The sequence below is a fragment of the Eschrichtius robustus genome, chromosome 1 (assembly GCF_028021215.1).
Source record: "Eschrichtius robustus isolate mEscRob2 chromosome 1, mEscRob2.pri, whole genome shotgun sequence".
Taxonomy (NCBI): domain Eukaryota; kingdom Metazoa; phylum Chordata; class Mammalia; order Artiodactyla; family Eschrichtiidae; genus Eschrichtius; species Eschrichtius robustus.
Genome location: NC_090824.1, coordinates 117,288,036 through 117,304,959, shown reverse-complemented (window position 1 = coordinate 117,304,959; position 16,924 = coordinate 117,288,036). Strand labels below are relative to the sequence as shown.

General features: G+C 38.0%; 1 protein-coding gene across 2 annotated transcripts in view; it reads left to right on the top strand.

The window, feature by feature from the left end:
* Nucleotides 1-15,429, top strand: part of DNAAF4 (dynein axonemal assembly factor 4) — an 82,402-nt gene extending 66,973 nt beyond the window's left edge. The window contains exons 7-9 of one of the 2 annotated variants that reach the window (XM_068551920.1): nt 11,749-11,902; nt 13,134-13,239; nt 15,174-15,429. In XM_068551920.1, the coding sequence (XP_068408021.1) occupies nt 11,749-11,902; nt 13,134-13,239; nt 15,174-15,283 (370 nt within the window). In that variant the 3' untranslated portion in view covers nt 15,284-15,429. The remainder of the gene's footprint in view (nt 1-11,748; nt 11,903-13,133; nt 13,240-15,173) is intronic. The other variant, XM_068551925.1, reaches the window with a different exon arrangement.
* The last annotated feature ends 1,495 nt before the right edge of the window (nt 15,430-16,924 follow it).

The window sequence follows — 16,924 nt, the reverse complement described above, 5'->3', positions numbered from 1 at the left end:
TCTGCTATTGATCCCTTCTAGAGAATTTTTAATTTCATTTATTGTGTTGTTCATCACTGTTTGTTTGCTCTTTAGTTCTTCTAGGTCCTTGTTAAACGTTTCTTGTATTTTCTCTATTCTATTTCCAAGATTTTGGATCATCTTTGCTATCATTATTATGAATTCTTTTTCAGGTAGACTGCCTATTTCCTCTTCATTTGTTAGGTCTGGTGGGTGTTTGCCTCGCTCCTTCATCTGCTGTGTGTTTTTCTGTCTTATCATTTTGCTTAACTTCCTGTGTTTGGGGTCTCCTTTTTGCAGGCTGCAGGTTCGTAGTTCCTGTTGTTTTTGGTGTCTGTCCCCAGTGGCTAAGGTTGGTTCAGTGGGTTGTGTAGGCTTCCTGGTGGAGGGGACTAGTGCCTGTGTTCCGGTGGATGAGGCTGGATCTTGTCTTTCTGGTGGGCAGGTCCACGTCTGATGGTGTGTTTTGGGGTGTCTGTGGCCTTATGATTTTAGGCAGCCTCTCTGCTAGTGGATGGGGTTGTGTTCCTGTCTTGCTAGTTGTTTGGCATGGGGTGTCTAGCACTGTAGCTTGCTGGTCATTGAGTGAAGCTGGGTCTTGGCCTTGAGATGGAGATATCTGGGAGATTTTCGCTGTTTGGTATTACATGGAGCTGGGAGGTCTCTTGTGGACCAGTGTCCTGAACTTGGCTCTCCCACCTCAGTGGCACAGCCCTGACGCCTTGCTGGAGCACCAAGAGCCTTTCATCCACACGGCTCAGAATAAAAGGGAGAAAAAATAGAAAGAAAGAAGAAGATAAAATTAAATAAAATAAAGTAAAATAAAATAAAATAAAGTTATTAAAATAAAAAATAATTATTAAGAAAAATTTTTTTAAAAGTTAAAAAAAAACCAAAAAATGGACAGACAGTACCCTAGGACAAATGGTAAAAGCAAAGCTATACAGACAAAATCACACACAGAAGCATACACATACACACTCACAATAAGAGAAAAAGGGAAAAAAAATATATCTTTGCTCCCAAAGTCTACCTCCTCAATTTGGCATGATTCGTTGTCTATTCAGGTATTCCACAGATGCAGGGTACATCAAGTTGATTGTGGAGATTTAATCGGCTGCTCCTGAGGCTGCTGGGAGAGATTTCCCTTTCTCTTTGTTCGCACAGCTCCTGGGGTTCAGCTTTGGATTTGGACCCACCTCTGCATGTTGGTCTCCTGAGGGCGTCTGTACTTCACTCAGTCAGGACGGGGTTAAAGGAGTAGCTGATTCGGGGGCTCTGGCTCACTCAGGCCTGGGGAGGGGAGGGGTACGGATGTGGGGCGAGCCTGCGGCGGCAGAGGCCGGCGTGACTTGCACCAGCCTGAGGCGCCCCGTGCGTTCTCCCGGGGAAGTTGTGCCTGGATCACGGGACCCTGGCTGTGGCGGGCTGCACAGGCTCCCAGGGGGAAGGTGTGGATAGTGACCTGTGCTTGCACACAGGCTTCTTGGTGGCTGCAGCAGCAGCCTTAGCGTCCCATGCCCGTCTCTGGGGTCTGCGCTGATAGCCGCGGTTCGCGCCTGTCTCTGGAGCTCCTTTAAGCGGCGCTCTTAATCCTCTCTCCTCGCGCACCAGGAAACAAAGAGGCAAGAAAAAGTCTCTTGCCTCTTCGGCAGGTCCAGACTTTTTCCCAGACTCCGTCCTGGCTAGCCGTGGTGCACTAGCCCCCTTCAGGCTGTGTTCACTTGGCCAACCCCAGTCCTCTCCCTGCGATCCGACCGAAGCCTGAACCTCAGCTCCCAGCCCCCGCCCGCCCCGGCGGGTGAGCAGACAAGACTCTCGGGCTGGTGAGTGCTGCTCGGCACCGATTCTCTGTGCGGGAATCTCTCCGCTTTGCCCTCCGCACCCCTGTTGCTGCGCTCTCCTCCATGGCTCCGAAGCTCCCCCCTTCACCACCCACAGTCTCCGCCCGCGAAAGGGCTTCCTAGTGTGTGGAAACCTTTCCTCCTTCACAGCTCCCTCCCACTGGTGCAGGTCCCGTCCCTATTCTTTTGTCTCTGTTTTTTCTTTTGCCCTACGCAGGTACGTGGGGAGTTTCTTGCCTTTTAGGAGGTCTGAGGTCTTCTGCCAGCGTTCAGTAGGTGTTCTGTAGGAGTTGTTCCACATGTAGATGTATTTCTGATGTACTTGTGGAGAGGAAGGTGATCTCCGCGTCTTACGCTTCCGCCATCTTGAAGCTCCAACCCCCCTTGGTTTTTACCCAGTCTGCTGGCCTTCTGCCTGCCCTGCCCCCCAGGTGTATCCAGTCTAAATTATTTGTTTAATAGTGTTTGCTTATCTTTAAGCTGCCATTGTCATAATCACAGTTATTATGTTCATAGCTTGTGATAGGTTACAAGAGCTTCACATATACTATCTCATTAAATCCTCACAACTGTAGTTGGCTAGGAACCACTGCTTTTGCACTCATTTAACAAATGTTTATTAAGAGGCTAGCAGCTTTGCACAAACTAGCTCTTTTAATTCCTTTAGCAATCTAGCTAGTTGGATATTATTATCTTTATTACGATTTTATAAATGTAGAACAGGGCTAGAGAGGTTACGAAACTTGTCTCAGGTGGTACTTTATAAGTAGAACCAGGATTCAATCCCAGGTCAATATGATAATGAAGCTTGTGTTTCAGATAGTGCTGTGCACCTCTCACAGATAAATAACATCTTCTTCCTGTCCTTTTGTTCCAATTGTTCAGCCTTCGTGAAGGCAGCCCAAGTGGTGTGACCATGAATTGCTCTTCCTTGCAGCCTGAGAGTACTGAAGTGTGCATAGCTGAAGGTGCTCTCCTGTTGGATTGGTTTCTTTGGTCTAGAAAATATTGAAAGATTAAGTTGCAATAGACAGAGTTTATTTTCTGAGATGGAAGGAAAGAAAGTGAAGGCAAGTATGAAACTAGATACATTTCTAACAATAATTGCTTGGTGGGTACTGTTGAGGGCTCTGCTAGATTAGAGAACGTGAATTCATAGAGATGCCAGTCAGTATAGCTATGTGATTTATCTTTTATAGTGTTTAGTGTTTTGGATTTAAGAATAGATCATTGATCCAAGGTTGGAGTTTTGACTGACAAGTACAGCAGAAGACTAGTAGTGCAAGGGACCAGATTGCTCATGGAAAAATAGCTCGGATATTTAACCATGAAATCTAGGCTGGGTTAGAAAGGAAGAGATGCCCTGAGGGGCCCAGTGGACTAAGAGAATACAGAGCAGTTAAGAAATTAGAGGGCACTGTAAGGTTGAAGGTTGACTATAAAGGGAAAGTTTGCAGAATAGAAAGTTCTGGTCAGTGGCTGGGATTCCAGAGTTTGATATCACTGAAGTAGTACAATTCAGGTGACGACAAAGTCCAAGATGTGGCCCAGGGAGTGGGTAGCAAAAGTGAAGTTGAAGGGAAGGTAATTTGAGTTAAGGAGTCCCAGGTATTTCAAGGCTAAATTGATAAATGGGTCATATACATAAACCTTAGAATCTTCTGGAATTATGGCATAAATTGGGATGGAGACAGATGCTGGGAGCCAGGTTTCAAAGCCCTCAATGAATAAGAGAATAATGCTCTTAAAAATCCAGTTAGATGACAGAGACTGGAAGGCCACAGGGTAAAGATGTCTGGAGTCCCAAAGGATGATGATTTTTTCATAAGGGGAGAATTACACCTTGGAACTAGCAGAAGCGAGTCTGGAAAATGCCAAGTCCTATGGTCCTAGCCCCTTCCCTGATGGTCCTCTGTAGAGACAGTGGTAGAGATAGCACTGCCCTCCGGAAAGAGCCAGGCTTACTTTAAAAAGCATTGTGTGGAAATTTTGAGGATTAAGAAAGGATTGGGTTGGGAGTTGGAGTCAATTATGGTAGAACAGGAATAAGAAAGTGCAAAGGAATAGAGGAGGATGAGAGTAGGAAAGACCAGCAAATACGAACTTTCATGTGAGGACAAAGAAGAAGCATGCTTTTTGATCAGCCCAAAGGTAGCAGGTTGATGGAGATGGTTAGAAAGTCCTTTGGCATAAGATGTTTTTGGTGCTGGGACTGGCTAAACGTCTTAGACAGTGTTTGATCTGGTTTTATTTTTGATATACTAATGCTGTGATTTCGATTTAAGAGAGGAAAGAGCAGATAAGATCATTGAGCTGAGGTTGGAATTTGACAAGTACAGCAAAAGATGTGTGTGTGTGTGTGTGTGTGTGTGTGTGTGTGTGTGTGTGACTGCTGGCAAAAGCAATGAATTGCCAGCAACCTAGTGCAAAAGTGTACTTGGTTGCAGTCGGGTGTGACTGGTAGATTGTAATCACTTCAGTCTCTGTTGTTTTTTGTACCATTTTGCCTCACTGCCTCCAATTAGGTAGAATAAGAAAGAGAAGCAAAATAGGAGAAGAAAAGAGTTAAAAATGAGGAGAGATGGAAGAAAACTTATTAACTAGTGACACCCAGAGAAACAAAGTACAGTTAATCATAGAGCCAAGTACAAACAGATAAAAGGAAAGGTACTAATCATTAGAGAGAAATGTATCCTCTCTGGCAATGTAATGCAGTACAAAAGACAGAAACAGACATAATAGAACCCATTCAGAAGCAGTGTTGAATTTAAGCCAAAAGATAAAATACTTTCAAATACTTTCTTCTCCAGAGGCTTTGTTTCATGCTAGCCTTCTATATTTACACAGGCAGAAACAGTCCAACTGTCCTTTATTGTTTTTAAACCCGTGGGTAGAAGTGGACAAGCCTTCCAAAAGAGCAATAGTTTGAGAAAACTGTTTATGGGATTGTATCTACTCAAAAGAGACTCTTAGAAAAAGCCATAGAATGTTTTCATTTTTTTTACCTAGCATTCTACTGCCAAGTCTTAGTTTTAGATGCCAAATCTACCTTTCAGGAAAATTTATAAGCTTAGGTAATTTTATTTGCTCATGAGAACATTTTACCGTTGGCAATTAACATTGTACCAGATAGCTTTTTACTGAGAACATCTCATAAAACAGAGTTTCTGTGCTCTAATTTATATATTCACATGGTGTGTTGTTATTTAACAGCCTTACATGACTCAGAATCTGTAAATAATAGCTACCCTTCCAGTCAATTATAATCATATAAGGTTAGATGAATCGTTGTTCTGTCCCACTGATGTTACTTTGTGCTTGAGTTTTAGCATGCGTTTTTTTTGGATGCTCTCTTAACCCCAGACTGAAAGTTCCTTCTTCCCCCACATTAGGACCACTTGAATGCCATCTGCATACCTCACTCTCTACAGCAAATTGTAATGTTAGATAGGAGGAAATTAAGGATATATAATTCTACAATCTAGCGCCCAGCATCATATTACTGTTGTTACATAAAATTACCTACATTAGTTCTAGTGTCTGAATTTTCTTTTTTTTTCTCTTGGCCTAAGTGTCAGATTTTATAGCCTGCCCAATACTCCAGTCCTTTTAAGACTGAGGCTCTGCTCTGCTTTTACTTATTCTCTTTCCACCCAAGTTAATTCTCTTCTGAACCCCAGCTTTGTGTGTGGGAGCCTGCTATTTGATGACTGACTAACCTAGTACCAACTTGTGCCAGTCTGAATTTCTGTTTGCTTGCTGTTTGTGAATTTTCTGTAGCTGCATTCTATCTGCCTGTCTGGATGTCCTTTTACTTCATGTTGGACTTTTTGATACTGATTGTTAACCACCTGTTACCATCTTCTCCCAACACAGCATACAGTTCTACTTGCCAGATTGAATTTCTTTCTAACACTTTGGTTTGGATCCATGCCCTGGCAAGAACTGTGAAGAGTTAGCCTACCACTGTTTCATAGGTGCTGACAGAAGTCAGGAGACTCATGAGTCAAAGAGAAAGGACTTTACTATTCAAGGCACATCAGACAGCATGACCTTCGTGTTGGTTCCCTCTGCCCCTAAAGTCCCATGGGGCCAATGCAGAGGGGGACCCAGGTGGATGCTGTACACACAGTAGGTTTTGTACCATAGCTGAGAAGGCCAAGCTTAAGGAGCACAGCTTTTTAGAGAGGATTATAAGCAAACCTGTCCAACTTTTGCCTCACAAGGTGATAATATCTTTATTATACTGAGCAGTGAACAAATCTATTCTTTGCCCCAGAGAGAGACACTATCTCTATCTTCCAAGGCTGTGCTCTATACAAACATCTTTTAAAAGATAGTCCCAAACAGAAGCTGTCAGTGCATCTGACATATGACACGCAGGGTAAAAGACCCATGGAGAATTGTCTCCCAGTATTTACTTGTACTTGCCTACTTTCAGAACAGATCTGCCAAATCTGCCTTGTTGCTCTGCTGCATTTTTTACAACTTTATTTGTTTATGGAGATAAGACAGTTTTCTTATGCTGCTACCTTTTGCCTGACTTAAAGTTTAGAAGCCATATTCTAAGATGACTTCTTTGACATAATTATAATTTTGTTTGTTGATTGTATGTATTTTACAGCCCATAATATTCTGTTGCAGTACAGTCCCTATTATGGCCTAACTTGTCATTTTATTTTGTGTGCAGTATCCTTTTCCTCCTTCCATCCTGAGTGCTAAATTGTACTGGTTGATGTTCCTTCACTAAGGTGCACTAATACTCAGTTTTAGAAGCTCTTGAGATACCAAGAATGTTTTCTACCCATATAAGATGCTGAAAGAAACAAGGACCTTAAAAGTCTTTTGAGGGGTAGGTGGCTGTTAGAGTCCTTATTACCCACAAAACAGAGCTGTTGTGTCTTGTATTGGAATATGTGTTACTCTCTGCCTCCATTGCTGTTTCTAAGCCCCACTGCTTTTTTTTTTCAAGTAAGCAAACATTGTTATAGTTTAACTGGCAGATTTTTTCTTACTATATATAAAATGACGGTGTGACATATAATCTGTAACATCTCAGTATACAAAGAACAGTACTATCAAGGTACAAATTCTACATCTTGCTTCCTTTAGTCATTTCTTTTTTTTTTAAATTAATTTTTATTGGAGTATAGTTGCTTTACAATGTTGTGTTAGTTTCTACTGTACAGCAAAGTGAATCAGCCATACATATACATATATCCCCTCTTTTTTGGATTTCCTTCCCATTTAGGTCACCACAGTGCATTAAGTAGAGTTCCCTGTGCTATACAGTATGTTCTCATTAGTTATCTATTTTATACCTACTATCAATATAAGCCCCACTGCTTTTGATTTCTCTTTTGATTTCCTTTCTTTACTTCCCTCCACATTGCTTCTTTCTTATCACTCCTGCTTCTTGTAACTTCTCCTATGCTGAACCGTTGCTCAAAATGTTTGGCCCTTTTGGCCATTGCCAATCAGAATGTTTCTTTCTTTACAAAGTCAAACCAATCAATCATCATAAAAATGACAGGAGTGTTCGCAATTGTCCACGTCTCTTTTGCTCTTTCTGTACAGTCAGTACCATAAGGACTCAATGTGTTTTGAATGAGTACTTTTGCATAATTCTTTTCACTGGCATTGCTTTATTTGGAGCCATCAGGCGAGACTTACTGGTTATTAGCTTCTCTGTTTAAATTTGGTGTTCAAAGGCTACTACCCTTAAGACAGAGGTTTAATTTTTTTTCCCTTTCCTTTTGAAATTCAGCTATTTCTGAGTTCAGAACCATTCTGAAAGGCATAAAGCAAATTATGCTTTATTGGTTGTTTGTACTGGTATTGAACTTTAAAGAATGTAATGTTCATTTGGATTTTATTTTAATATATATGTAAACATTAAAAATGTTTAATACTTCATATTTCTTGCTCTTATGCCTCCTACAGTGGCTCTTATTTTTTAAAATTTTTATTGGCGTATAGTTGATTTATAATGTGTTAGTTTCAGGTGTACAGCAAAGTGAATCTGTTATACATATACATATATGCACTCTTTTTTAGATTCTTTTCCCATATAGATCATTACAGAGTGTTGAGTAGAGTTCCTTGTGTTGTACAGTAGGTCCTTATTAGTTATCTGTTCTACATATAGTAGTGTGTATATGTCAATCCCAATCTCCCAGTTTATCCCTCTCCCCCGTTTTCCCTCCTGGTAACCATAAGTTTGTTTCCTACATCCTACACTGGTTCTTTTAATACTGCTCATTGTAAGTTCTTCTTCCTTTAGAATCTGGGAGAATTTTTCTGATAAAACTGTTACATTATAAAACTGTAAACTTATGTTAAAGATGAAAAATGGAACTCCAAATGAATGTATTAATATAAGGTTTATATAGATATAAACCAGTGGAATAGATAGCCCAGAAACAACCTTCATATATGAAAATCATATGGTCAAATGATTTTCAACAAGGGTGCTAAGACTATTTAATGGAGAAAGGATGTTGTTTTTCAACAAATGGTGTTGGAAAAACTGGATATCCAGTTTTCATTCCATTTTCAGTCTTTATTCCAAAGAATGAATTTGAACCCTTACCTAACACCATATACAAAAATTAACTCAAAATGGATCAAACACCTAAACATAAGAGCTAAAACTATAAAACTCTTAGGGGAAAACATAGGGTTCTTCATGACATTGGATTTGGCAATATTTCTTGGATGTGACATCAAAAGCACAGGTAACAAAAGAAAAAATGGTTATTTTGGAATGCATCAAAATTAAAAACTTTTGTGCATCAAAGATACTGTCAACAGAGTGAAAAGACAACCCATGGAATAGAGAAAATATTTGCAAATCATATATCTGAAAAGGGTTAATATCAGAGTACATATAAAGAACTTCTACAACTCAACAGCAAAAAATAAACAGCCTGATTAAAAAATGTGCAAAGGACTTAAATAGACCTTTCTTCAAAGATATGCACCTGGCTAATAAGCACGTGGAAAGATGCCGAACATCACTAATCATTCAGAAAATGCAAATGAAAAGCACAATGAGATACTACTTCACACACAGAAGGATGGCTATTATTAAAAAACAAACAACAAAAAAAACCCCAGAAAATAACAAGTGTTGGTGAGGTTGTAGAAAAATTGGAACCTTTGAACACTGTTGGTGGGAATGTAAAATGGTGGTGCACAGTAGAGAAAACAGTATGGAGGCGCCTCAAAAAGTTAAAAATAGAATTACCATATGAGGGGATTCCCTGGCAGTCCAGTAGTTAGGATTCCGTGCTTCCACTGCAGGGGGCACGGGTTCGAACCCTGGTTAGGGAACTAAGATCCTGCATGCTGTGCAGCATGACCAAAAAAAAAGAATTCCCATATGATCCAGCAGTTCTATGTCTAGATATACACACAAAAGTATTGAAAGCAGGGACACAAACAGATATTTGTACACCCATGTTTATAGCAGCGTTATTCACAATAGCCAAAGGGTGAAAGCAACCCAAGGGTCTATTGATGGATAAATGAATAAACAAATGTGATATATCCATACAGTAGACTATTATTCAACCTTAGAAAGGAAGAAAATATTGTCACGTGCTACAACATGATGAACCTTGAAGACATTATGCTAAGTAAAATAAGCTAGGCACAAAAGGACAAATACTGTCCTTATATGACTCCACTTATGTGAGATATCTGGAGGAGTCAAACTCACAGAGACAGAAAAAGAAGGGTGGTTGTCAAAGGTAGGAGGGAATGGGGAGTTATTGTTCAATAGGTATAGAGTTTCATTTTGGTAAGATGAGAAAGTTCTAGATATGGATGGTGCTGATGGTTGTACAAAAGTGTGTAAAGTGTGTATGTATTTAATGCCACTAAGCTGTACACTTAAAAATGGTTAAAATGGTAGATTTTAAAATTAAAATTAAATTAATTTAAAAAGAAGGTTTGTAGTAGACACAGTAGGTTATCTAGCCAACATTTATCATCTCCTTTTATCCTTGTTGGCAGAGTCCCTATTTTGTTTAGGTGTGTAGACCTTGCCTGTGTGACTTAGGGTGGGGACCCTATCCCAAGTTCAGCTATAAATTCTGACTGCAACAAATCAGGATTACTTTCATTACACTGCTGGTGTGTGTGTGTGTTTTATGTATATGTGCAGTAATGTTTATTTATAATATTGTTTATAAAAGCTAAATATTGGGAAACAAAACACCTAACTGTCTATCAGTAGGAGGAGACTGGTTTTAGAAATCCTTGCACAAATGAGAGAGTGGTCTGTAAAAATCTCTGTAAAAATAGTATATCTCTATATTTATTAACATGGACAGATGGTCATATTGTTGAATTTTTTTAAAAGTTCCCAAACAGCAGTATATAGCATTGAGGAGTGAAACGGGAGAGAGAGAGAGAATGGGTAGAAGGATTGAGAACAGGAGAAACTGGTGGGTTTTTTAAGGCAAAATATTTTTTAAGGGTAGATATTTTTGGTCAGTGAGATGGGAAAGGAAGTGAACTGGGAGATATCTGGGCAAGGTTTTCTAGCTCTCAAGGAGCATATACCAGAAAATACTGTCCCATTTTCTTCTAATGAATATTGTGCCTGAATGTGGCACCTTGAACTATGCATGAGGAAAACCAGCTCCAGGATGAAGTAGCTGCTGAGTCCAGTAGGGTGGAGAAATGGAAGGAACCTGAGGCCTTGATAAGATCCTTGTTCTGCTGGTCATATTGGGCATGGAGCCTTTGCCTCTGAACTTGCTTAATGTGAGGTGATCTATTTCCTTCCTTGTTTACACCAGTTTGAGTTGAGGTTCTGTTACTTGCAGTCAGAAACATCCTAGTTGAAATGAGACATTTCAGAAAGCTAAACTGTTCCCACAGAATTAGCTTTTCTAGTTTGTGGAAGTTATTTTAAACTTGAGTCAGGCTTAGGTTAGATGTCACAGTGGTGTCATTTTACCTTTTATTCATGATTTGCTGGCTCCTTTTATGGGTCTACTTTTGAAGTCATCGTGTTTATTATTCTAGAATTGTAAAGTGTACAGTACAATCGACTGGAAATGAATACAAAGTGTTGTTTATATGGCACTTTTATATTTGGCAAAGTATTTTCTATTTTCCTTATGTTTATGCATTTTTCGAAATACCAGGAATTGTACATGAAAAACAAAAAAGAAACTTTATGTTTTAAATACATCCTTTAATTATGTACGTCTCTTTATTTGAAGAGAATTTTGGAAGGTTTGAACTGAAAGAGTGTATTTATTAGGATGCTTTTGTTTTGCAAGTAACTGAGAAACCCAATTTAAACTGACTTAATGTTTAAAGGAATTTATTGGCTTATATAACTAAAAAGCTAAAGGTGTGTTACATTTCGGGTAAAGCTTGGTCCAACAGCTTAACTGCCTTTTTATCCTTTTCATAATTCAATAGTATCAACTTTATTCTAGTGCTAGCTCCTCCCACAGTATTAAAAATGGTCAGCAACAATTTGGGCTTATGTGCTTTCTTCATTTGTGTCCAGCAGGGGGAGTTTTCCCAATTTTTCGTTCTCCAACGTTGGTAATCAAATCACAGGCTTCATTCTGAATAGACCAGTTTAGGTCATAAATCCATCCCTTTGTCAATCATTGTAGCAGGGAGGATGGAAATATGCCTATTGGCTTAAGCTACTGATTGGCTACCCTTGGAGGTGGAGGTGAGGTCAGTCCCATTCAGATTACATGCTGATGTATGGAGGATAGGTGGGCTTAGTGCCACCCACAATGTCCATTTTACAAGGAATGGAAAGAAAGGAAGCCATCCATCCCCTGTGCCAAATATCATTAGATATTATTTCTGTGTTTCTCTTTTAGTGTTACATTGTTTTTCTTTTATGTTTTCATCTCATTAGCAAATTGTTTGCAACAGAAAACTATTTGGCAGCTATTAATGCATACAACTTAGCCATAAGACTAAATAATAAGATTCCACTACTATATTTGAATCGGGCTGCTTGCCATCTAAAACTGAAAAACTTACACAAGGCCATAGAAGATTCTTCTAAGGTATGTATATCTATTTATTTATATATGGTGCTTTAAAATTTTTATGCTCCTATTTATTGGTTTAAATGATGCCCTTATCTTTTGTCAGTTAAATTTGAATAAATGAGATGCAAGGATTTTAAGAATCTTGCTTATTACATCTTTTTACTGAAAAAAAAAAAATTTTCTTTTTTTTGGCCGTGCCACATGGCTTGCAGGATCTTAGTTCCCCAACTAGGGATCGAACCTGTGTCCCCTGCATTGGAAGCACAGAGTCCTAACCAATGGACCCCCAGGGAATTCCCCCCAAAAAGAATTTTTTTATTTTTTATTTTTTTGAATTTTTTATTTTTTTGAATTTTTTTAATGGACAAGGAACTAGTGTTTCTTGAGACTTCAAATTAGATTAGAGATCCCCTATCAATTGCCCTGGTGTATCAATTGAAGTTCAGAAGGAAATTAGTAAATGGTTGTCAGTTTGTGCTCACCTTTTTTCTTATTAAAGTTTTGCAGACTTAATGCGAGATAGAAGAACACTTGGTGTCACTACTGCTTGCACAGTAAAAGGATATCTCCATGATTATTTTTCCATTTTCAGAGTAATTTAGTATATTCTAATTTCCATTATGAATATCATGTCATTATCTTAAACTTCTAGTTTTTTCTTTTTTTTTCCCCCTATATCAAAGTAACTTGTTTTAAGGGAAATCACATGCAAAATCTCTTATGTGTCTCCTTGAGATTGAGGATACGGAGGAAACAATCGAGTCCTCATATTTTGATCTCATTAAGCTATTGAAGATCTGACAATATTTTTATGATCCAGTTTTCCTATTAGTAGCATAATTTCGGGCACAAACAAATATTTATTGAATGAATGAATAAACTGAATCACCAAATTTAAATATAGAAGCATTATATATAGTATATATAATACTATAATTAATAGCATTAATTAAATTAATGCTATTTAATCATCCCTGCTAGTAAAGGTAAAGCTGTAGAGGTTTCAAATGATAAACTAAATCATAAGTTTGGGGGCAAGGGTATGAATCTCATATAGGAACAATTGAACAAGTCCTAAAATTGTTCAACATAAATGTATGTATTTGATAAATTCCTGTCCTAGTTAAGCCAAAAATTTAGGTGGGTGAGGGCTTGAGGCTTGTTTTAAAGTTGAGTTTTATCATCTTTTTGCTCAAGTTTAAATTAGGAAATTATATTTTTCCCTATTTTTTTTTCTTTTTGTAAGGCACTAGAATTATTGACACCACCTGTTGCAGACAATGCTAATGCAAGAATGAAGGCACATGTACGACGTGGAACAGCATTCTGTCAACTAGAATTGTATGTAGAAGGTAAGAAATGACAGAAATGTTCTAAGTTCGGAGTTATACTCTAAAAAAAATGTCATTGCCATTATTCAAGATGACTCCATTATTTTATACTTTTAGCATTTAATTTATTCTTTGCAATTTATCTGACAAAACAAAAGATGATTTGAAATATTTTAAAAAATCATTGTTGTAGAAGGGAATTAACACAAGATATAAACATCTCCCTAGGTCTAGGGAGATGCTGTAGTATCAGACAAGTTTTTTTGTGGAAAGATGTGTGATAAATGAGTCACTTAAGATATAATGGAAATTTTAAAATGAGCTTCTTTGGTCAGACACACAGACACTACATACATACATATATACATATATACATTCGTAAGCTCAGAAATAACTGATCTACCACAATGTATGATCAATTGCTGCTTATTTTTGTGAGACCGTACTAAGGTTTGTAATTCAGTCTCATGTGTATGGAAGCCATATTTATTTAATTTTTATTGTTTTAATTTAATTTAATTTTTATTGTTTTTCATTTTTAATGTAATTAAGGACTATTTGCAGTTACTGATGTTGCCCCCGAGTTTTATCTTCAGTGCTCTTCTTCCCATACTTCCCTACCCAGATTCACGTTCAGTTTCCCTTTATTCAAGGCCTAAAGGCCTATTCCTGATGTCTTGCCAGGGAATTGGCTTTAGCTTATAAAGTTTTATTATTTCTGACTTGTTTGTAAGCTTGTTTCTGGCCTTTTTAGATTTTTCTAACCAAAGCATCCAAATTAGGTTTATATGCCTATCCTGTTTTTTAAGAGTCTTGTCCAACTTCATGACGATAAAAATTATCAAGACAGGAATGAAACACTATAAGCATTCTTTAGGAATTACAGCATCCTAGACTTTTTTGAGCTAAAAGGACCCTTCATTTTAAAGATGAGAAAATGGAGACTTAGAGACGTTAAGTGATTTGCCTGAAGTGGCATGGCAAATCAATAGCACCTGGAACTCAAGTTTCCTTAGAAATTCTTCTCACTGATATTTTTGTTAAAGATTTAGATTCAGTTATATATATATATATATTTTAAACAATGGTTTCATGAGCAGTGATGGGGGGGCCTCTGTGTTTTGTTTTGTTTTTTTAATTTATTTATTTTTATTTATTTATGGCTGTGTTGGGTCTTCGTTTCTGTGCGAGGGCTTTCTCTAGTTGTGGCAAGCGGGGGCCACTCTTCATCGCGGTGCGCGGGCCTCTCACTATCGCGCCCTCTCTTGTTGCGGAGCACAGGCTCCAGACGCCCAGGCTCAGTAATTGTGGCTCACGGGCCCAGTTGCTCCGCGGCATGTGGGATCTTCCCAGACCAGGGCTCGAACCCGTGTTCCCTGCATTGGCAGGCAGATTCTCAACCACTGCGCCACCAGGGAAGCCCCAGTTATATATTTTTAACAACCAGTCCACAATGCTTTCCTTTTTAACCAATTTTCCTCAAAGAAATTTTGTAGATAGGATAATTAGAAAAAAAAAAAGAGAGCACAAACTATAGTCTATAAATTATATAAAGTATGGATTGAGTGTACCAAAATTATTTTTTAAAATCTAGAATTTTGAAATAAGATGACATTTATTACGTTTTCATTGAAGTGATAAAAATGTCCTTTTGATATATGAGTTTTGAGTCTATTCATGCTTTAATGAATTTAAGCTGTTAGCTTATTTGTATTTCAGTTTAAAATAACTGCTTCTTACTGAATCTTGAATGAAATCATAATTATTTCTGAAATTACTGAAAAATTTCTTCAGTCTCTTAGAGACCATGTATGTGAAAGTGGGAATCTGACTAAAACCTGTTGCTTGTGCTGAACCATGGATTTAATGATTCTTTTTATTTTAAAAAAATATTGTTTAGATAACACAAGTATTTATAAAATATTTTATTCATCATCATTGCTATATAAATATAGGCCTACAGGATTATGAAGCTGCCCTTAAGATTGATCCATCCAACAGAATTGTACAAAATGATGCTGAGAAGATTCGGAATATAATTCAAGGAACAGAACTAAAATCTTAATGACTACTAGAAGCAACTAAGTATTATACTAGGTATTGTTCTAAGTTTTACAAAAATAACTGGAGGCATTAGGAATCTGTGCATATTATGGCTGATTATACAGAATCACTTTCTCTTTAGTTCTGTACAGGGCAGAATATTATACATCTGTAGAAAATGAAATGTTTGATTTCAATGGCTTTTGAATAAGTAAATCAAAGTAAGAATAATCTATTTTAATTATTTGTTTCATATTACAACATAATTTAATTATATTTTTTTGTTACTGAATTCAGCTTGCCCTTATAACTAACAAAATATTTGTTGGTGTGATTACCAGGACACTTACTGATTCATTTTTAACATGGAGAAGTTTAAAATAAAAGATTGTGTTTATAAAGTATTTTTGTTTGTATTAAATACTCTATTTAATTGTCTGAATGATTGGCCTTGGTGTAATCAATACTGATGTTTTGACTTAGTTTCCAAATGCACAGAACCTTCTTTTAAAAAAATACTGCTCCGCTACCTGTTGTTTGAGGTTAGACCAGTTTACCCTAGTAAAACAACTGTTTGGGAAACCTTATCTTCAACTTTAGTTGTGGGAAGTGTTTGCCAAAGCGTCGATCATATTTTATAACACTATCTGGTGATGATAAATTTTCTACTGAGATTTTTTCTGGTACCTTCAAGTACATCAGGAAAAAAACAAAAGAAGGCAGCAGGGACTTCCTTGGTGGCCCAGTTGTTAAGAATCTGCCTGCCAATGCAGGGGACAGGGGTTCGAGCCCTGGTCCGGGAAGATCCCACATGCCACAGAGCAACTAAGCCCGGACGCCACAACCACTGAGCCTGTGCTCTAGAGACCGAGATCCACAACTACTGAGCCTGCGTGCTACACCTACTGAAGCCCGTGCGCCTAGAGCCCGTGCTCCGCAACAAGAGAAGCCACCGCAGTGAAAAGCCCACACACCGCAGCGAAGAGTAGCCCTTGCTCGCTGCAGCTAGAGAAAGCCCGTTCGCAGCAACAAAGTCCTAACACAGCCAAAAATAAATAAATAAATTTATTAAAAAAAAAAAAAGGAAGCAAAGGTGAAAATGTTAACTTAGAGTATTATGATACTGACACTGGATTGCACCACCACTTGTGTTATATCTCTGTGATGACGCAAGCATTAAGCAAAACCAGTACAGCTTCCCTTTTGCATCCAATAGTTGTCACATTTCTCTGTGATTATATGTAGAGGATTTTTAGGAAAACAAAACAAAATTTTTAGGAGTAAGTTTTTATAGTATTTGTTCATCAGATGTCATTCAAGTGGATCATAAAACAGCCTCTTTCTTAAAAAAAAAATGCAGTACTTTTTTGAATATGTAAGAGTATCCTAGTTCAGCGACCTTGAATTTTTTACTTCTATAAAGCAACTCTTGATAACTTCTATAGCAGTTCTGCCCAGTTATCAGACCTTCTGGTGAGACAGGATTGCTTTTTTCTTATAATCAACCCTGGTTTGGTTTTTTTGTTTTAATTAATTAATTAATTAATGGCTGTGTTGGGTCTTTGTTGCAGCAGTGAGCGGGGGCTACTCTTTGTTGTGGTGCGTGGGCTTTTCATTGCGGTAGCCTCTCCTTTGCCGAGCACGGGCTCTAGGCACACGGGCT